At 41.0% G+C, this 22,350-nt stretch overlaps 1 protein-coding gene across 9 annotated transcripts in view; it reads right to left on the reverse strand.

Moving 5' to 3' along the window:
- The window catches only part of PPP2R2B (protein phosphatase 2, regulatory subunit B, beta), a 516,438-nt gene that overhangs the window by 281,634 nt on the left and 212,454 nt on the right, over positions 1-22,350 (reverse strand). For 2 of the 9 annotated variants that reach the window (XM_012001545.1, XM_012001544.1), the window contains one exon: positions 14,118-14,311. The exons of 4 other annotated variants lie outside the window; for them this stretch is intronic. In XM_012001545.1, the coding sequence (XP_011856935.1) occupies positions 14,118-14,311 (194 nt within the window). Of the gene's footprint in view, positions 1-14,117; positions 15,223-22,350 lie in introns of those variants that run through there. 3 more of the 9 variants (XM_012001549.1, XM_012001543.1, XM_012001550.1) reach the window with 3 other exon arrangements.

Raw genomic sequence — 22,350 nt, forward strand, 5'->3', positions numbered from 1 at the left:
CCAATATACTTTGAAAGTGGACTAAAAGTCACTCACTGAAAATATGGATAGAACAAAAGTGGAAAAGGATCATAGCAATTACAAAGGTATTCCTTGGGACAGAGATTTCAGAAGGGCATTTATTCCTATCATCTAGAAACATAATCGTTCATACCATTTAATCCAGTAATCCTGCCTTTAGAAACTTGTTCTAAAAAATAACCAAAGACATGACTTAGAGTCATGGTATTATTTATCTATTTCACAATTATTACAGCAATATTGGAAATAATCTAAACTTCCATCATTAGGTGGCTGGTAAAATTATGGTTCAACTATAGAATGTTAACTACAGTGGTAATTTATAAGATCTGCACTTTTCATTTAGATTAAACAATAGTGCCAGTTTTGGGAGAAGACTAGAGATGTCTGGAAGTCTCAAGTCAATGATAGCTAAAGTCTAATTTTTTTCAGATTTGCCTGGGTTCAAATTGCGTTCAACCACACATAGTATTAACCAAAAAAAAAAAAAAAAGTTAGCACAGTTTTCAGAAATGTCAAATTTGTACCCCATGAGAGACTAGCTCATTAAACAACCATCCTGGTTGTCATACTGGGGCAATCATTCTTTGAAGTTACCTACTCACCAGTTTGAAGAAAATTAACATTTCTGGGTCACCAGGTTCCATATACTCATCTACAAATGATGCCCTGGAACCATGAAAGTAATTTTATTTAACATAGGTGGGCAACTGAATCCCAGGGAACAAACTACTCACCCATGTGCTTAATGGCAGAGGCTGAGAACTGAGCCTGCCACTCCTCTCAGAAAGGGTCCAAGTACCTGGAGCTTTGGGGGGTAGAAGGGCAATGGGATCAAATTAAAATTCAATGGCTGTATCTTTATGAATTTTTTTCTGATCTTCACCCCACGTAAGTTCCCTAGGATAAACTTAAGCACCTTGAAAATTTGTGACAATGTGAGGTGGAAGCAAAATATGCATAGAACAAATGTAGAAAACACCTACAGTAATTACAAAGGTATTCCTTGGGATAGCCATTTTAGAAGGTAATTTATTCCTATCATCTAGAAACATAATTGTTTATACCATTTAACCCAGTAAGCTACTTTTAGAAACTTGTTCTACAACATAACCAAAGACATGATTTTGACTCTATAACATAACCAGATATATTATTTACATATTTCAGAATTATTATAGCAAATACTGAAAACAACCTAAACTTTCATTATTAGGTGACTGGCAAAATTGTGGTTCAACTATAGAATATTATAGAAAATGCTAACAGTTTGCGTTTGGGGCAAAAGCAAACAAATAAACCCTATATAGGATGCTGTTTTGCATATAATTCTAGCATTCTCCATTCATCTCTTTCTCACACACACACACACACACACACACACACACACACACACACACACACACACACACTGAGTGAGCCTGGAAGGAAATATAGCACATCAAAAATGTTTATAATGATTGTCTCTGGCATAGCTAGAAGGAAATTTGATTTTCTCTTTTAGACTTTTCTGTACAGTCAAAATTTTCATCAATGAACATGTACTTTATTCTCTTAGAGGATCTCTTCCTTCTCCTTTAACAGGTTTCATATTGATATTCACATGTGTTTTTTTAATGTATCTATTCCCAATAGAATGCAAGGTCTGTGAGAGCAGGGTCTACATTTAATTTTTTAAAATTTTATACCTAGGTTTTTTAGCATAGTGCCTAATATATAATTAATATTTTTAAAATAACTGCTGAGTGAACTATTGGACAGACACTGATTAGAAGGGATATGACTATGTGTGAGGACTCTAATGAGCAGTCAAACATTCTGTTACATCTCTAATCTCCAGCTCACTTGTTAAAACAACATGCCATCTTCCTTGCATACTTTTGCCTCCTAGCATCACACAAGACTCTGCCTCCAATGAGGAAAGCCATTGCCACCCCTCTCTACCTGCCAGCATCCCACCAAGGCCCCACCTTCCCACTTAACCACTTCTGGTGAGGTGAGCTTCCCTCTAGCACTTACTGCAGCCACTCACTTGCAAGATTAACATTGTTTGGACCTCTACTAGGTTCCCAGTACTTTTCTAGAATGGGGGTCAGCAAATGATGGTCTACAGGCTACTCCTTGATTTTGTAAATAGAGTTTCACTAGAATACAACCATGCCCACATACTACAATGGAAGAATTGAGTAGCTGGGACAAAGGCTGTATGCTCAGCAAAGCCTAAAATATTTATTATCTGACCCTCTACAGGAAAAGTTTACTGATCTCTGTTCTAGAATATCAACACATTTTTATAAAATGGAGATAATACCAAAGTTTCATTCTATTAGGATATTCGTAGGCAATATGAGATCCAAAGTATATGTCCAAGAACTTTGTACAGAAAAATTACTGTATTGTACCTCAGTTTGCTCTTAAGAACATATATTTTTATGTCAGACATACCTGCATTCAAGTCCTGGATCTGCTGATTGATACTGGGAAAAATGACACAAATTCTCTAAGCCTCAGTTTTATCATCAGTAAAGTAGAAATCTATTTTCTCTTTCACTCCATAAGTGTGTAATGAGTGCTTTTTCACCAGATACTATACTAGGAGATGGATAAACAATGGTGAATAAGATCTAAAGTCTCACCTACTTCAGCTCTAATTGTACATACTTTTGACAGTTGTTGTGAAGTTGAAATTTTATATATATATATACACACACACACACACATACACACACAGATACATACATATATATACACACATATATATGCACACACAGGCATCTATATAATATATACATCATATGTAGTATACCATAGATACATAATACGTAGTATATAACATAGAGTACATCCGGAATACTTAACCTGATTCCTGCTACATTGCAAGCACTCAGTATATAGTGGCTCTTCCTCATCATCATAATTACAGCAGAAGTCCTTTTAACAGACCTCCAAGTAGCTGACTCTCCAAGAAGAAAAAGTGCCTTCCATTCTTTCTGTAAAACAGGCCTACAACATCCTTTATAAGTACTCACAGCTAATTCAGTAAGCTAATCTCTGGTACATAGGCACACTTCTGCTCCTTCAGGTTGAGTTGCATATTTACTGAGAGTCATTTGTGTTTGTTTCCAAGTCTCCTGATGCCAGTTATACTTGTTATTTAATTAAATATCATGGAAGGTGATGAGAGGAATAGTATAAAAAAAAAGGATGGTTGTTTCATATGAAAAGTCAGTCGAAGAATTTCAAAAGACTTGACAAAGAATCATCAAATTAAAAGTAGGAGATATAAAAATTGGGGAACAATCATAAGAATCTAGGATTCTGTAGTAAGATTGCTTCTGTGATATCTATGGTCTTGTTCAACCTTAAGAAAATCAAAATTGGACATGGTCTTTGTCATTTGGGGTATGGTTCATGCAAGAAAAATATTACAACCCCCAATCACCAATCCATACTCAAAGGTAAGGCCTTGATTCTTCATCTGGCCTTTCATTGAAATTAATAAATTTAAATGGCATGTTATTTTTTGTGACTCCTTGCCTTAACTTTTCAAGTTTACTGTCAACTATTGGTCCCAGAGAGGGATTCTTTTGTATTTATTTATTTATCACATATAAATAATAACATGTTGCCTCATCCCCTGCCATATTTTTGTAGGCAAGAAAACACTCAGCAAAATGAAGTGATCTGCCCAAGGCCACAGAACTAGCACAGCCAGAGGTGTGTCTAGAGCCAGGTGGGCTCTGATTCCACCACCTTGGCTACCTCATAATAATAGAGAGATAAACAGGACACAGTTTCACACACCCTGGCTCCTGTGGTTAATTATGTTTTGAGAAGAACTGAGTGTCACCTGCCCAAATAGATGGAGAGATGTTTGAGAACAAGACAATAGTCATACTTCACCATATGCCCCAGCACATCCTACATAGCACTTGGCAATAAATAATTTTTGTTTGAATTGTTAAATTTTCTTTCCTATTTTATAATAGTGGAAGAAATTGGGGCCTTCCTGGTTTCTGAAAAAGTTACGTTCCCTTGGAGTTTATAACCCGCTCCATGGAGTATAAAATAGCAGGAGAGAAATTCTATTGTGCCTGTCAGATCATGTCATTGAGAGCTTAACCTCATTGATTGGCACTTGCTCTTCCCCATCAGTGTGGCAAGATGAGCAGCACCCTGCTCACCAGATGGTTATTTGTTCCACCAGCCACCTTTGCTGCGTCCCTGATTCACTCCAGCCCAGGACTGTCTCCAGCATTCATGCTGCAAGGCAGCTCCTGCCAACAACTTTGCCAAATGGCTCCTCTCAAAGTCATGGCTGCCCAGACAGACTGGCTCCTCCATCTGCAGCAGCTTTTGGCAAAGAGAAGTTTCTCTTTCTGGCTCTGCCTCTTGGCTGCACCAGAGCCTTCTTGCCAGAAGGATGATTTGACCCTGGAATTTCTGGGGTCATTTAAAGCCTATGGCTGTGTTTTCCCAGTCTCACCCCTGAGTTGAACATAGAACATACCAAAGAGACCTAGATGATCACAAATACAGAAATGATGCCTCACAGAAACTTAGAGTCAGAAAAGCCTACTGTAGAGAGCATGCCTTCCCTCCCCCATCTTCAACCTCATTATAGTAGATTAGGAAACTGAAGCCCAGAGAGTAAAAGTGACAAATTATGGTAGCAGGACTGGAATCCTACCCAGGTCTTCTGACGTGCATTCCACATTACTGTTTACGATAGTGTATTTTGCCTTTCCATTTTCCCCCAGTTCATTTTCAAATCCTTGGTAGAAATTGGACTCTTGTATTGATTGATTCAGAAGAATATTTTTTAGAAAAATGAATCATCTTTTCTCTATCAACATCATAACTGTTCTTTTAAACAGGTGTTCATTTACTACATTGTGATGAATTTTTGCCAAGTTTAAGAATACAGGGTTTGGAATCAGACAGACCTGGATGTGACTTCTGTTTTGCTCACCCTTGTGTCACAATGGACTAGTAATAATATTATTTTGCTTTAACTTTTCATTTAAAGGAGGATAAGAACAGTATCAGCCTATACAATTAAATTGGACTACATGAGAAAAATATTTTAAGGCTCAAAACCTGTACTGGCACACAGAAAACCCTCCATAACTACCAGCAGTCATTATTAATTATTAACATTCAAATCCACAATGGTTTTGGGAGACACAGTACTGGGCACATATAAATAGGTAGGTCAGGTATTCTCATTCTCTGCATTAGCAAATTCAGGTTCTTTAGTTTACATTACTGATCCACAGTTACACAGAAAACAAATAGAATACCAGAGATTTCTAATTTTTTCTTGCCGTTTTGCTAAGAAATGGGAACTGTCATCTCAGCTTTAAAGATAATAAAGTCAGGAAGGAGAACATTTAAACAGAAACACATATACACATAATCACTGCAGCATCTTATGTAATATAAAAGCTGGAAACAATTTTCTATCCACAGGGAACTACTAAATAAACTGTGGTACTGTCATACTATAGAGCACTGTGCAACCATTAAAAGGCATGAGACAGATGTAGGTGTTCTGATACGGAAAAATCTTGAAGACATATTACTAGAAGAAGAACAAACAAATTGCAGATAAAACAGGCAGTGTGTACTCATTTATGCAAACATCCTCCCCAACTATATATCTGTACCTGTATATTTAAATGCATGAATAGAAAGATGGCTCTGAGGAAGTCTACCAACTACTGATAATGGCAACCTTTGGATAGGAAAGTGGGATGGGCATGGGATGGAGGGTGACTCATGCTTTATCTACTTATCATGCTTGAATCCTTTTAAGTAAGAAAGAATGTAGTATTATTTGACTTATAAATAAAAACATAAAGGCAGAGGGAAATGTGAATTGCAATAATGCAGTTGGAATGAACCAACAGACCTCCCAACTTGAGTGTCTCTAGCCCTAACCTGACTTCTACAAAGCTACATGAACAATGTTAGTCTCACTGAGTTTCCTGTGTGGCTCTCCCACTGTGGTAAGGTCCTTCCTGGTGGTATTTTGTACTTAGGGACCCAAGTTCTATCTTTTAGACCACCTGGGAACTCTCAGCAGCATCTTGCTGCAATATTCTGTATTAGAGACATTTACAGCTTTGCCAGCCTCTACACCCTTGTGTGTCTGTAGAAGGACACCAAGTTGATGCGTCTACATTAAGTGGAGGAGGCGGCCTGCCATTCTGTGACCACTTCAGGTTCATTACTTAACAAGGATCCATACCGGTGTGATAAGCAATGCTTGATGGAGGAGGTTTTCAGTTCCCCAATATTATGGATCAAATTGTACCCCCCCTTCACCCTAATCTAAATGTTGAAGCCCTACCTCCTAGTGTGACTGTATTTGGAGATAGGTCCTTTAAGGAGATAATTAAGATTAAATGAGGTCATAAGGATAAGGTCTTATGGGGCTAGTGCCCTTACAAGAAGAAAAAAAAATGCCAGGGATTGCTCTCTTTTCATACTTGCACACAGGAGAAAGGCCATATGAGGACCCAGCAAGAAGTTGGCTATACATGGGAAGACAGAACTTACCAGACACCAACCCTGCTGGCACCTTGATCTTGGAATTCCCAACTCCAGAAATGTGAGAAAACAAAATTTCTTTTGTCTAGGCAACTCAGTATGTGGCGTTCTTTTAAATGCAGTCTGAGCTGACTAATACACCAAGCACAAAGGCCAGCACACCTGAAACACATCCTCCCTCAGGTAAGGTACTCTTCAGCACACTCTGTCCAACAGACCCCATCCTTCTCAGGTTAAATCCTGTTCATAGAGGCCCCACTAGATTCCTAAACTCCACACATCTTTTTTTCCCCTTACACACAGACCCCTCCTTCATTTAACATTTGTTGTAAGCAATCAAGTCTTTTAACTCTAAAGCACAGAAGTGAAAGTCTGACTTCCCCCTATACATGCACACACCCCTTCCCACTACCCAGGATGACCCTTTCTCCAAAGAAAACTATGAACATTAACTATTAATATTTCCCACTATTAACTCTTTCCACAGTGAACTTGGAGAAGAACTCAAAGGTTCCTGGGTTATTTCTGACAAAGTCCCTAGTGAACTTATAAAAATAATCTGTGCTTTCTGTGATATACTTGTATTGGAGCTGATGTTCAGCCTGATTCTAGACTTCTATTGGAGAGGCAAAAGAACGAAATTTGGTGGTAAAGATGACAAGTTGGGTGAAAGCAAAATCATCTTCTTATTAATGGAAGATGAGAACCAGCTGGAGAGCCACTCTGGCCAAAGTGAGGCCTCAGACATCCACATATTTGTGTGCAAAAGGACATGTGCCATCCCACAGCTGCCTCTGTCATACTCCTCTTGCTGTGGCCCAGGCAACTATATGAGTTGTCATGAGCTGGGGAGAGTGGGTGCCTAGATGGCCCAGTGGGATCATCTCAGCTCAGCCCGGGAGCTGCATGCTTACTGTTCTACATCAGGGATGAGTGACATGGAGAAGGCTATTCAAAAAACTTCCAGCTAGTTCTCACATCTTCATTGCTCAATTCCAGAAACACTTTTTTTCTTTTCTTATTATAGAACAGAAGAAATCTACAGGAGTAAGTCAGCTAAGGATTCTGTTACTGGGTCGGAGAATTCAGCTCCCTCCCAGTGGGATAATGGAAAAGGCCCAGAGATGTGCACTGCTGTGCTAGGAGAAGAAGATGGATCAAGTAAATCCAGCAGCACCGAGTAGGCACCAACGGGATATATGTGGAGGGTGGAGCAAAACTTGCATTTCCCCAAAAGATCCTGAGCAGCATGGGTGGGCAAAGAACATGTGCCTAGAATCCACAGTCATGGGCTCTAATCTGGTTATGCCACTTACAAGTGAGTATGTTTGTAATACATGTGTGTTTGTTATGCAAGTTCCTTTGGTTCTCTGTACCTCGAAATTTCTTATTTTAAAAATGGGGTTAATGCAACCATTCTCTCTGGGTTGTTGAAAGAGATTAAATGAGTAAACATAAGAAATACCTAGGAAAATGCCTGGAATAGACTGTACTCATGATACCTTAGTTTCTTTCCCTCAGCTAAGTGTCTAAATTGGACCCTTATTTCTTCTTAAATGCAAATGCCAAAGTCTAGGAATGTCAGTCTACAGCTGTGCTATTTTCATTGGGCATTATCAATATTTTGACAGGACTGGCCTAATATTATTCACCCCAGGATCATTGGTACATTTCTGACCAGCACTCATAAATGGCTTGGGATTGCCCCTGGGGACCTGGATGCTAATAATGAATACTTTCTAGTGATTTTCAATGCATTCTGGTTATTATGTTTAGTAGCAGAACATTTCCCATCCCCAGAAAGGTCATTTACAGTAGTGTAAGGCAGCTACTTCTCACCTCGCATTTCAGGTTTCTCTGAGAACAGTGGAGAGCTCAAACATTCATCCATATGCATTGGAAATAGCATTCTGATCTGGCATTTGCATACAAATACCAAAGCAACTTAAGGAACTATGAGGCAGCTCTCCATCATATGACACTACCCCCTTTTATTTTTTCAATGCCTTCCCAGCATCTTCACATCAAAAGCCATTCTCATGTACTTTCCCAGCTTTATTCATCATACGTTCCCTTTTTCTTGAATTTATGTGGAATGGAGGATGGAGGAGGAACCTTCCTCACTTTTATTCTCTGTGGCCCTAAAAACCTAATGTATTTCACAAATCACTCAGATCTTAAGTTTGGAGACGCTCTAAACTGAACTCATCCAAGACTGGACTCTTCTTATCCTAACACATTGCTGAGAAATGGCCATATATTATACCATTACTTGAATAATATCAGTGTGTAGTTAGTTATGCTTACCAAGGCCCTATTCTATTGTGAGGTACTTTTTGGCTACAATTTCTTCATACCAAGCCAAGATCTGCTTCCTTGTACTTTCTCACTCATTGGTTCAAGTTTTGCCCTGAAATGCTCTTATCTGAGGCATCTCATCTATTCATACAGTTTTAAGTACCTTTAATATGCTGGTGATGTTTAATCTAAAATTTATTATCTAGTCCAGGTCTTTCTCTTGAGCTTCAGACCCAGAAATACAATTGCCTACTTGCAAGTCTCACTGTGAAACTAGATGTCTCACTGTCTTCTCAAACTAATCAGTTTTCAAAGTCTGTTTCCGCTTTCAGTGATGAGCCCCATTACGCATCCATTTTCATGGCAAAATTCTGGGAGTCATCCTTGACATAACCTTCTCCATCTGCACCCAATCATATCAAGTAAGTGCAATGCATTCTTTCTCTATTATGTATCTTAAATCCATCTAATTCTCTCCATCTCTACTGCTGCCACCATCCTGGAGCACACCATGACCTCCTAATTATCTCCCACCTTTCATTCTTTTTCATTACATGCCTGGCTCTCTAACTCCTACATAGCAGCCAGACTAAGCTTCTAGAAGAACAAATCTGATCATGTTTCCTTCTCCCTTAATGACTTTCCATTCATCTTTGGATAGAGTCCAAACTCCTTGTGGTCAACAAGGCTTGATGTGATCTGGTCCCTGAATACTTCTCCAGTCTTTGTTTCCCCAACATTTTATTATGAAAATTCAAACGGACTGCAAAGTGGAAAAAAATTACAGTGATTATCCATAGACCTACCACCTCGATTTAGTCATTAACTTTTTTTTTTTTTTTTTTTTTTTGAGACAGAGTCTCGTTCTGTCACCCAGACTGGAGTGTAGTGGCGTGATCTCGGCTCACTGCAACCTCTGCCTCCTGGGTTCAAATGATTCTCCTGCCTCAGCCTCCTGAGTAGCTGGGATTACAGGCATGCACCACCACAGCCTGCCAGTGATTAACATTTTACACTTGATTTATCATATGTCTATCCATTTACCCATCCCTGTATCTTAGCATTAATATTTCTTGCTTTTGGTACATTCCAAAATGAACTGCAGACTCCAGTCTCATTTTTATCACTCTTTTCTCTGCTCCTAGCCATGGTCATCTTTCCATTCCTTGGATCAGTTAGGCTATTGTATCGCTCTGGGCTATTGTACCTATTGTCTCTTCTACCTAAAATGCTTTCAGGTCTTGTTAATTGCAGATTCATCCTTTGGTTCACAGCTTCAGCTGTCTGAGAGGCTGTCCTTGAACTCCCGATCTAAATTAGATTCACCTTTCCACCTTATGACCCCAAGCATCTTCTGCCTTTCCTAAATATCACTTGTCACAATTGGTAACTATACATTTATTTGCAAAATTATTTGTCTAATACTGTCTCCTCTGCTAGATTGAAAGATCCATGAAGACAGAGACCTTGTCTGTATTGGAACATCCTGTATCACCTCTGCAATATTTGTTGAAAGAATTAAAGGCAGAATGAATCAATAATTGAAAGGAGCTACTTGTAATAGTAAACTTGTTCTTCCTTTAATATGTATAAACAAGACAGTTTTTTTAAAAAGGCTTCTGAGGGAAGATGGAACCCACTTGTTGCCAGAATATAACCAGCAAGTATATTAAGTAATAATAACAACTATAATGAATTAAGGGTAGGCTTTGTACTAGGCATATCCCAAGTGCTTGAGTGCTTTCTCTGCATCAAATAATTTTTCTTTGGCATAGGTTCTATTGTTATTCCCACTTTCCAGCTAAGGAAACCAAGAACAGGGCAGTTATTTTAAAATACCCCATCTATGTAGAATATTCATTCTATCTGTGGCCCCATTTGAAAGTAGAAGATTAATCTAGAAAACTCACAGGCTGCTATAATGGAGACAGGGTTTTACTTGGCTCTAACTGAAGCCTAAAAATATAGCAGGAAACCCATATATAGAGAGATTTGAGAGATGAATCCCTGGTTAGGAATCCTGGATTTCCATATCTTAAAAATAAATAAATAAATAATCAAATCATTGTGTTGACTTTATTTTTGTGGGAAATTTCAACCCCACCCAAGGCCCTTCCTCTATATAACCCCATACACACACTTCATATTGTCCCTGCAAAGGATTTTATGCCTGATGGCAACACAGCTTACACACCAAGATAAAATCATTGCAATCTTTCCCATAATAAGACCTGATTGGAAGCTAAACGAAAATGAAGCAGTGCAGAATTTCCTAGTGGGAGAACCTAGCCTTCAGACACTGGCTTGAGTTTGAAGACAAGGTTTTCCATTCAATGTGTGACTTTTGGCAAATTGGTAACATCTCCAGTCCTCAGTTGCATCAGTTACCTTCTTTGAAAATGGAAATGATAACATCCATTTAACAGGGTTTAGATATATTGAAATGCTATACATGAAGAGCTCAGCACAGTGCTTGGAACATAGAAGATGCTCAAAGATGTTAACTTTAAAAGAGAAGGAAAGATAGGGAAAGGTAGGGGAGGGCAGTAACTTTCATGCTCAGAATTTTTAAAAAAAGTCCTAGGAAATTTATTTATTAAATGCACATCATGCATTCTTCTGAGAGAGACAGAGAGAGAGAGAAAGAGACTGAGAGAGGGGAGCTGGGGTGAAAGTGTCCTTTAGCATTTGCATTGCTCTTAGCTGGATGAACTTGCCTGCAGCCACCACTTACAATGCAAATTGAGTTTAGAGTCCTTCACACTAACTACACAGCAAAAACCTTTCAGCTTTAAATAGAACACTGCAATGTGGAATGATCTGAGCAAACGGAAGAAAAATTCAGAAATACATGTGAAGGAGATATTTTGGAGGAAAAAAAGAACAATCTGACATAACTGAGCAGATAGGAGGAAAATGTAGAAATATTAAAGGAAACAGAAAAGCAAGATCTATAGAAGGAGCTAGAAGCTAATTCCCCACCCAGTAAGTGGGTATAAGTTAATAAGGGGGAAGAAAACTTGTGGGGCAAGTCCCCAGTGAGGATAATTTTAACAAAGAGTCTTTTGATCTGGTGCTCTTTCGAGGTATACTAACACTTCTTAAGGTATTCATTGGAAGAACCGGGACTCTTCCCCCTCTGGCAATAAAATTGCATGAATCTTCCCTGAAACGAATAGGTCAAAACCATAGGGAACTTCTTGCTCTATCTAACTTCTGGTATTTACATTGTTTAAGTTCTCTTTTCCTTTTCTTTCCATACCTTCTCTAAGATCAGATTTTAAAACCTGGAAGCTTCTGTGAAATAAAGGTTTGTTAGTTTTAAGTGTGTTTAGTATGTGTATGTGTTTGAGAAAGAGAAAGAAATCTGAGAGGTTGATTCTCACATGCCAGAAAGCTCATTGCTATAAACTCATATCTAATTGCTGACTACATGAACCTAGATATTCTATCCAGAATCAGAGTTTTCAAAAATGGAATAAAAATAAGAACAAAGGTAATATCCAGGGCCCTGAAAACAATAAAAGAATGCCGTTTTAAACTGATTTCTTCACTTCACAGTTGACACTCCTATACACATAGCTCCACTCTGGGCATTTTCTCAGCTTGCTAAGTTTCTCTTGCCTGCATAATGTAATATACAAGAAAACACGAAGGCAGCTTTCTTTCTTTGTGGTTACAAACAGAAAGAAATTTACCCCCCAAAGCCAACAGATTCAAGGCCAGCTTCTCTCTTGGATGACATGCTTAGCTACAGAGTTAGTCATATGCTATCAAGTCACTGAGTCAGTGACAAAGCACTAAGATTGAGGGAGAACGTCTTGCAATCAGGTTGCCATCATGCACAGAAAAAGAATCGGTAAGTATGGTGCTCTGGATAGGGGAGAGATGGACTGCACATCTTAAAAGCCATCTCTAAGCTCCTGGAGGCCAGAGCTTACAACTCTGCTTTATCTGTCTAGCACCATGGGCATACTGGGCTTGATGCTCTCCAAAAATGATGGCAAATGGAGAATATACTTTCAATAGCACTGGGCATTCCTTCTATCTAGAACTTCCAAGGATGTTTATAGAAGATGCTACCTTTACCCCCAGATGTGTGTGTGTCTTTTTATTTCTTTCAGAGTTTGAACTATTTTACTCCCCCATCACATTTCTCTAGTAGTCTTTTGATTTGATTAAATATTACAGAAATGTTAGCATCCAAGAATAATAATTTTAAATTAATACAACTTGCAACATTGTCCTAAAGAACTTCCACATACATTTTCTCGCATGGATATTACAATGTGATAATGCAACACTTTGTAGGAGTGGCTAAGGATAAAAGGCCTACAGGTAGAAAATGAAAGCAAAAATGCAAAAGTTTTGGCATTGGGGGGAAAAATGCCTCTACTCTCTATTCACACACAAAAGGAAGAATGAGATTCCACCTGCTGACTTGCCCTCCCTGCCCGCACAGCACTAGGGCTTATGTCAGAACAAGCTGGGAGAGAGGGAGAGACGACAATTTCACCTCTTGGCAAAGCTCAGCTTGCTGAACCCTCTTGCTTTCTGCTGGCTGTTGATTCAGCAGAAACTACTGCTGCAGAATTCATAATGGTGATTTTTAAAGGCCCCACCGATCGCGTTGCTCGCCCCACGTGTCAGGCTCATTCGCTGGCCGCTAGAGCACTATTTCCCCAGCCACCTTTTTATTTTTGCTAATGCACTTCCAAAAGGAAAGACGTTCGGCCGTTTGCAAAGGGCCTTTGGGGTTTTGATTGTCTGAGCAGGTAACCTGGCCGGCCGGGGAGATGAATGGGCAGGAAATGAAACCATGCCCTCCCTGCAGCCACTGAGAGACATAACATCGTTTCGCTCAGGGAGGGGGTACCAAGGTCCTACTGGGCCCCTCCCTTTTTTTCTCCCCCCAAAACCCCTGCAAACATCTCGGGCAAGGGATCATCTGCCTTCCTGGGGTCATCTTTCTGGGCGAGAGCCCCACCCTGAAAAGCCTAATCCCTGAGGGCCATTTTAACTCCCGTGGGCGCCGGGTCCACCTGCTGCTGAACGCCGGGCTCGCCGCGCGGAGCCCGGATGGATGCGGGGTGCACTGGCGGCTGCCGGGGCCAGCCGAGCCCCCGCCCCAGCCCCAGGGCCGGGAGGAGTCTCCGCCACTACGCGCCCAGCTGCCCACGAAGCACAGTGATCCGCAACTTGCGCCCGGCCCCAACGGCGGAATGCGGCGGGGCTGGCGTTACCTTCGGTCGCATAGCTGTGGTCGCGCAGGAAACTGTTGTTGATTTTGCGGGTATCAATGTCCTCCTCCATTGACAGCAGGCTTACTTGCGTGGGAACCAGAAGCCGGCAGACAAGTATCCATGATCCCTCCCCGCAGCCAGTCTCACAGGAGAGGGGGGCAGGGGAGCCAGTGGGACTGCACCATGGTCCGAGCCTGAGGAGGAGACGGGGAGGCGGAGAGAAAAAAAAATAAAAACCCGGCAATGGAGCTGTCACCTCCTCCACTCGGGTTCTGCGAGGCTGCGGCGGCTCCTCCCGCGCGGTGCGCTCACTCCAGCTCCAATTCCCAGCGAGGATGCTGCGCCTGCCTCCGCTGCCTCCGGGTGCCAAGATGCGCCGTGCCCCGAGGGGTCTGGTCCCGCCCGCCCGCCCCGGAGGCGCTCACAAGCGGGTCTGGGGAGATGCCCAACAGGTTCCCCTCGTTGGCAGCCGCTCCAAAATGCAAAAAAAGATCCCTCCTCCCCCTGGGAGAGCGGGCAGCCGCGACAAAATGGTGCCTTTCTGGACCCGAGCTGCAGTGGCGAGATGGCAGGGACAGGATTCAGGCTTGCCTGGCCGGAATGAGGGTGCTGGTCCCACGGGAGGGCGGCTCCGGCAGGCGGGGGTAGGGAAGCTGGCGGGGAGCTGGGCAGGGCGCTGCGGACGGCGCCAGCGCACTCACCCTCACACCCACACGCGCGCACTCGCAGCTGCTGCTGCTGCTGCTGCTGCTGCTGCTGCTGCTGCTGCAGGAGGCTGGAGGCGGCTGGTGCATTAAAGGCGAGGCTCCTCCCAACCGCGTCAGCAGCCCCAGGACTCTTTCCCAGCAGCGGTGGTGGCCGAGGCAGAGGCTGCGGTTGCTCTTTACTGCAGTGGGGCGCATGCAGCCGCGAATCGGCACCTGGGCAGCAAGCGACTAGCTTGCAGGTTCAGGTGGAATGCATAGACGCGCTCTTCCAACCTCCTCCCCTCTCGCGCCACTCAGCTAAGGGCTGCATTTACGCTAGCACCCAGAGCCCCTAGCTCACTGCCCTTCTCCGGACACTTGCACTTGAGGACAGAAAAGAGAAGTAGGTTCCTTTGGATAGTCAGGAAGTCTACATCCAGGTCCCTTTTCCTCACCCTTATATGATGCATGTGGTCCCTTGGTGTATTTAAAGGGCGAGGTTTGGGGCTGGAAGCTTCAGAAAGAGAGGAGAGAGTGGAAAGCGCCGCTCAGAGCCTATCTTAAGCCCTCCACTAGGAATAGGAGGGAGAGCAGGGGCCAGAACTTCGCAATTGCTTCCCCCATTCCTAAGAGTCAAAATATCTTCTAACTATAGGAGGCTGGTGTTCAATAAAGCATCTGTGTCTACACAGGTGAAGGAAAGCACGAGACTAGTAAACAGGGTCAGTCTGAAAAAGTCCACTCTCCCTTGCCCTTTGCACTTCGTTTTGGACAAACTATTGCAGCCCCTCCATTAGGTTTTGCTTGTGCAGGAACACCTTCTATTTGCTCTCAGCGTGGAAGGTACACTGAAGCACAGGAACGTAAGCATAAGAGCCCTGTGCTCACAGAGAGCCACTGCTACCCTGGGGGAATTTCGGGAATCCAAATAATACAGAAAAGAGACCTGTCTTCCTACTTCAACTAGGAAGAAATTATAGAATTCCCTCCCCACCCATGTTTTCCCAAATTTCAAACTCTACTTTTGCAAGAAAATGAGAACATTATTGTTATGAAACAGCCAAAAACACTTAATGAAGCAACTCAAATCATTAGAAAGCTAATTTGGAAAAGACATCAACCCCAATCACTAGAAAGCCAATTTAGAAAGGACATTTCCTAGGTTTCATCTTGTAGAAGGTATTCATTTCAATGGGTATCACTGTAGGGAGAGACATCAGCAAATGTCTTGCTCAGTTAAGCTCCACAAGTTTAGCTAGATGGGCCCAGAGGGACCTATGAGTTAATTATATACATACAATGCTTCAGCTAACACAATTTAGAAAGTATTTGAAGTTCAAAAAAATGGAAAAACAAGTCCTTAACTGAGGTTGGGAATTGTCATTAGATTTCCATGCAGTATGGATACTTCTGGTAGATAGAAAATTACTTTGTCCTCATCTCCAGAAAGTGACTGCATATCCGTAGGAGAAAAGAGCAGAAATGTTCCTTGACATAGAGTGTGTGTGTGTGTGTGTGTGTGTGTGTGTGTGTGTGTGTGTGTGTGTGTTTTGGGGGAGGGGGCGGGGGGAGTTCAGTTCAACTTTCAATAGATTCCATTTTATTTTCATCTGGTGGTTAAGGCTTATGCACTTGTTTGTTCAAAATCCACATTTAAAATTTTAGTAACAGGTGAAGATGGGTACAAGTTGATTTAATCCACTTTAGTGCCAGTTGTCCTGGCTTGTTCTTCCATGGGATGAGCTGTATCTATCACCAAGGTTCCAACATCCAGTCCTTTTGTAGTTACACATTGCAGCTTCTCTTGGATATTGGCACAATTTGGAGTAGGAGCAGAGTGAGGAAAAGCTACGTTCATCTCTTAGTGAATCAAAATGATGAGAAGACATTGTGCCTTCAGTTGGAACAATCTTAAATTGTTTCAGGAGGCCTTGGAATAGTACTTGGGAAAATTTCCCCCTTGTCTTTCTGAATCATGGACTAGATTGGGACAGAGCTGTGTGATGAATCAGGTAGGCCCAGGCTCATTGGCCAGGCTGTGCTTGAGGAATTTTCCACTGTAACCAATGGGGAAAATGTCCCTTCCACAGATCAAGCCTCTGGATTTATTCTTTTTTTTTTCACATATCCTGCAAAATTTCTCCTGCATTTATTCAACAGTCCAGGCATTTTTCCTAAGACACAAGTTCTGAGAAGGCAAATTGGATAGGTCTCCATTGTTTAAGTAGATTTCAAGGTTTCCATTTGGCCAACTACTCTTTTCTAATATGAGAGAACTAGCTCATCCACCCAAAACCAAGGGGGAAAAAGCTGTTGGCTCTGTGCCTTAACACAATGACATGTGGTGAAGGAGGTAAGGGAGTGAAAAGAGCCCTGTGCACCACTGTGGAGATGGGGGGTGTGGGGGAGAGTGGGGGAGATGGGAGTAGGCTGCAGAGATCAGTCTTCAAAAGACTCACTGGCCACTTCTCTATTCCTCTAAAATGTCAAGTTCTTTCCAATAGTGGTGAGCACTTCCGCATGCTATGTTCTATGCCACTTCCTCACATCTTGGCATTCAGCCTCTCAACTGTCCCTGCTTCACTGAGGCCTTCCCTGACCACACCATAGTCCCGACCTCTGGTGTTTTCTGTGTTCACATTTTTTTTTGGCCTTTTTCATGACCCACAGCATTTTATAATATTTGTTTACTTATTATTGGTGGCTATTTTCACTAGGTATTTTACTTTTGTTTTCTTATTTTATTTTATTTGTTTTTTTGAGACAGAGTCTCACTCTGTCGCCCAGGCTGGAGTGCAGTGATACGATCTCGGCTCACTGCAACCTCTGCCTCCTGGGTTCAAGCGAGTCTTGTGCCTCAGACTCCCGAGTAGCTGGGACTACAGGCATGCACCACCAGGCCCAGCTAATTTTCGTACTTTCAGTAGAGATGGGGTTTCACCATGTTGGCCAGGCTGGTCTCAAACTCCTGACCTCAGTGATCCACCTGATTCAGCCTTCCAAAGTGCTGAGATTACTGGCGTGAGCCACCATGCCTGACCTCACTAGATATTTTCTGTTGACTAACTGGCACTTAGTAGATGCTTAATTATTTTTGTTGGAGACAAACATTTCTTAAACAAATGAATAAATTGCTGAATATCCTACTTAAATATTTAGGTTTCATACCTCTAACCCCCATATTAAAATTATCTGTTGTGAGCTGGAAATTTTCTAGCTCATAAGCTGTATTCCTATTGAAATAATTGTTTTGATTTATTCCTGTATGCATATACATGATCAAAATTTACCAAGCACTTATGTAAAGAATTATTCTGGCCAGGGGCGGAGGCTCACACCTGTAATCTCAGCACTTTGGGAGGCCGAGTCAGGTGGATTATGAGGTCAGGAGATCGAGGCCATCCTGGCTAACACGGTGAAACCCTGTCTATACTAAAAATACAAAAATATAGCCGGCATGGTGTTATGTACCTGTAGTCCCAGCTATTTGGGAGGCTGAGGCAGGAGAATTGCTTGAACCTGGGAGGCAGAGGTTGCAGTGAGCCGACATTGCACCACTGCACTCCAGCCTGGGAGACAGAGCAAGACTCCTTCTCGAGAAAAAAAAGAAAAAAAAAAGAATTGTTCTAGGTGCCAAGGATATAGATTTATATAAAACAGAGTTTCTTTCCTCTTAGAACTTAAATTCTATCATCTAATTTTAATAACATGAGCTTTCTTAGAAATACAGCAAATGCATTCTATATCAACAGACTATAGCGCAATGTTAAGTGCCAAAGCTCCAATATCATTCTCTGTCACTTATTTGTGTGTTCTCAAGCAAGTTACAAGATCTCCCTAAACTGTGGTTTTCTTATCTATAAATTAGGAAAATGAACAGTATTTATTTCATAGAGTTATTACAAGGATTAAATGAGATAATATGTGGAAAAAATACATTACTATTACTTTGAGTATTTACTTTCGTCATCATCACCACCACCAATGCTCAGCAAATGTGCAAGTACTTAACTATGTCAGACACTGGGATAGGATCAGAGATTCAGCAACATCAGTGTATAAGATGTAGTCGGTCTCTGATGTCATGGAACTTAGTGTCTAATTTACAGTTCATGTAAAAGGGGCCATAGTCTTCAAAGGAAGCAGCAGAGGGAACTCTGAAAGACTGACATATTTCAGGCTTATGCTTTACATAGAAAAGGCCAATTACAATTACACAGCCTTCTTAAGTTACCCAGCTCAGTATGACAGCATGTGGACACATTTTTTTTTAACCACCCTTGTCATAGTCCCCTCCCCCAACACTCAACATACCCACTTATCCTTCCTTAGGCTAATGCTTCCTACACGGGAACCTTTTAGGTCACTCTGTCCAATTAGCACATTAAATATCTACAATTTTATTAAAACCTTTGACCTAAGCCAGTCTGGAGATTCTTAATAGAGGCTTTAGATGTCAGACAGTCCTGGTTTGTGTCCCAGCTCAGGCATTTATAAATTTCATGACCTTTGGTGAGTAATTTAACATCTCTGAACCTCTATATTTGCAAAATGGAGGAAAACAATAGTTGCTACTTCACAGGGTTGTTGGGTAGCTTCAGAGGTAACCAAAGTGCTTAGTCCAGGTTTGGCTCAGAGCCAGGCTTCACTAAAATGACCCTTCTTCCTCCTGCAGTACTTCATGAGATCTCCCATTTGCAGAGAATTGGAGAGATGCACTCCAAGTCAATTGTTCATGTGAACAGAAATGACCTAGAAACCTCACTTTTACAGCCTATCAATCTGTCTTAATGAACAACTAGAAACTGGATACATGAAATTTTATCATCTTGCAAAAAGTCCTTTATAAACCATGAAGTCTTATGCAAATGAAAGGAATCGGGATTATCTTCTCTTGACTTTGACATTATGTATATGCAGACCTAGTCACATTTCTCTGTTGTGGAATCATTGGACTTTCTCTCTATGATCACTAAGCACCAATTGCACAACTCTCTAAGGTGGTTTACGTGCTGACTGTCCAGAGAATGACCTCTTGAATTTCTAACAAGTTTGCAATTCCTGTTTGTGCATGCTACAACATGTAATACCACATAAGTGATCATTTAATGTGGCATTTAACCTGAGAAAAGAAAACAAAACCTCTTGTCCTCAAAGTGTTGTATTTATTCTAGACTCTGGACTCTTAATGGATTTTACCATGTAAATGTTTCTGCAACTGAAATTCAAGTACAAAAACTTATGAAAATACAGTGGTACACTGAAGCTGGTAGGTACTGGCTATTGAGAGCTGATTTTGCTGATCACGCACATCTCTTTCTAGTTCTGCTTTGAGAGACATCATGTTGGTAGTTTAACATCAGAAATCTGCCATATTTATATAATGGAAAATTTTTTAAAAAACACTATGTAAATTCAGGGGTTTTTTTGAGAGCCAGTTGTTAAACATTTACCAGTCTAGCAGTAGAAACACATTACTTGCTGATATATCTTTCCCCTTATCTCTGTTATCCGTGCAAAGTCCTCTTCAATTTCTGTATAATAAATCTCCCAAGTTGTGTCAGTTCCAGAGCATTCCACCATTCAACCAAACTTCTGCCATAATGTTAAATAACTCTTGAAATCCTACCTATCCCTGAAGGTTTCCCATATCCATCAGAGGAAATTTGATGCCTTTGCCTGATCCTTTCCAGGCTGGTTATGAAATTACCATGGTAGACTTGTGAGTGATTGCTTTTATAAGGGTCCTAGACCTAACAATGTAGGACTGTTTGGCCACGCCCACTCTCAAGGAATCATTCCTTTTGACTATTCAGGTTCTATTGTGACCCTACTCTTGTCCTTGATTTGCCTCAATACTAAGCAAAAATATCCACTGTGCATTATTTCATTGACAGCTGTTTTACTTGTCTAGTGAGGATATTGATGTAATGGGAAAAATGTTACAAAACTCAAGAGTCTAGATCTGAGAGCATGAGATAAAATATCTTCTTGTACCTCTTATCATTCATTGGTTTTAGAGTTAAATTTAGGCTGTCCTGTGCAAGAAAGTTTTAGTTACAGTGTATTTGTTAGGTATAGGGTGAGGATTTCCAAAACCAGTTTAGCAACACTCCAGGGACATACTTAGTACCTGATTACATTGCTCAAAGTAAAATTGTAGTCTAATTTAAACAAGAATAAGTATTGGGAAATGTCTTTCAAACCTTTAAAAAATATACCAAGAAATAACACTTTACAGAATTTATTCTAAGAAAATAGCCATGGATGGGGGCAAAAATTTAGCCATAAAATTATTTCTAAAGAACATTGCTTATAATCATGAAAAACTTTGGAAACAACTCAAATGCCCAACAAAATAATTTATTAGGCAAATTATAATGAGTTCATATAATCGAAAATTATTGATTCATTCATATAATAATAATAGCTAACATTGAGCATTTCTTAGGTACTAGGCACTGTGGTAAGGGCTTTACTTGCACTGTCTCATTTTATTCTAACGACAGCCTCTATACAGTAAGTATCATCTCCATTTCACTGAGGCTAATAGAGGTAAATAATATACCCGAAGTCAGACAATTGAGAGCCTGGCTCTGCCCCATGATCTGTCTCTACAGCCCATGCTCTTAACCACTGCGATTTGAGCTATTGTGAGTGTGTGTGTGTACGTGTGTGTGTGCGCGCGCGCGTATGCACGTTGTGCATGTGTGTCTATTGCAGGGAGTTTAGGTCACAACAGAATCACCTGGAGGTCTCTTTCCAAAGCACTCACCACTAGACTCTTACTTGTCTCTGTTAGGGATGAATATTCTCTCAGTTGAAAATCACCACAATTGTGTTGGTGAGGATGTGGCAAAAATCAGAACCCTCAAATCTTACATTGCTTGTGGGATTGTATAACAGTGCAGCCACAAATAGTTTGCCAGTTCTTCAAAATAATAAGCACAGTTACCATATGACCCAGCAATTTCACATCTACGCATATATTGAAGAGGATTGAAAGCACGTGTTCACACCAAAACTTGAACACAAATGTTCATGTAGTAGTATTATTTATAATAGCCAAAAAGTAGAAACAACCCAAAATGTCCATCAACTGATAAATGCATAAACAAAAACTTATACGTCCATACAATAGAATATTAGTCAGCTATAAAAAGGAACGAACTATTGAAACATGCCCCAACACAGATGAAACTTGAAAACATTATGCTAAGTGAAAGACACCAGACACAGAAGATCACATATTGTATGATTCCATTTCTGTGAAATGTTCAGAATAGACAACCGCTTAGATAGAGAAAGTAGATTGATTAGTGGTCGCCAGGGACTGAGGGTAAAAAAGAAAGGATGCGAATGACTGCTAAAGGGTTCAGGATTTCTTTTGGGGGTGTTGAAAATGTTCTAAAATTAGGTAGGGGCGGCCAGGAGAGGTGGCTCACTCCTGTAATCCCAGCACTTTGGGAGGCCGAGGCGGGCGGATCACGAGGTCAGGAGATTGAGACCACCCTGGCTAACACGATGAAACCCCATCTCTACTAAAA

The sequence above is a fragment of the Mandrillus leucophaeus genome, unplaced genomic scaffold (assembly GCF_000951045.1).
Source record: "Mandrillus leucophaeus isolate KB7577 unplaced genomic scaffold, Mleu.le_1.0 Scaffold663, whole genome shotgun sequence".
Taxonomy (NCBI): Eukaryota; Metazoa; Chordata; class Mammalia; order Primates; family Cercopithecidae; genus Mandrillus; species Mandrillus leucophaeus.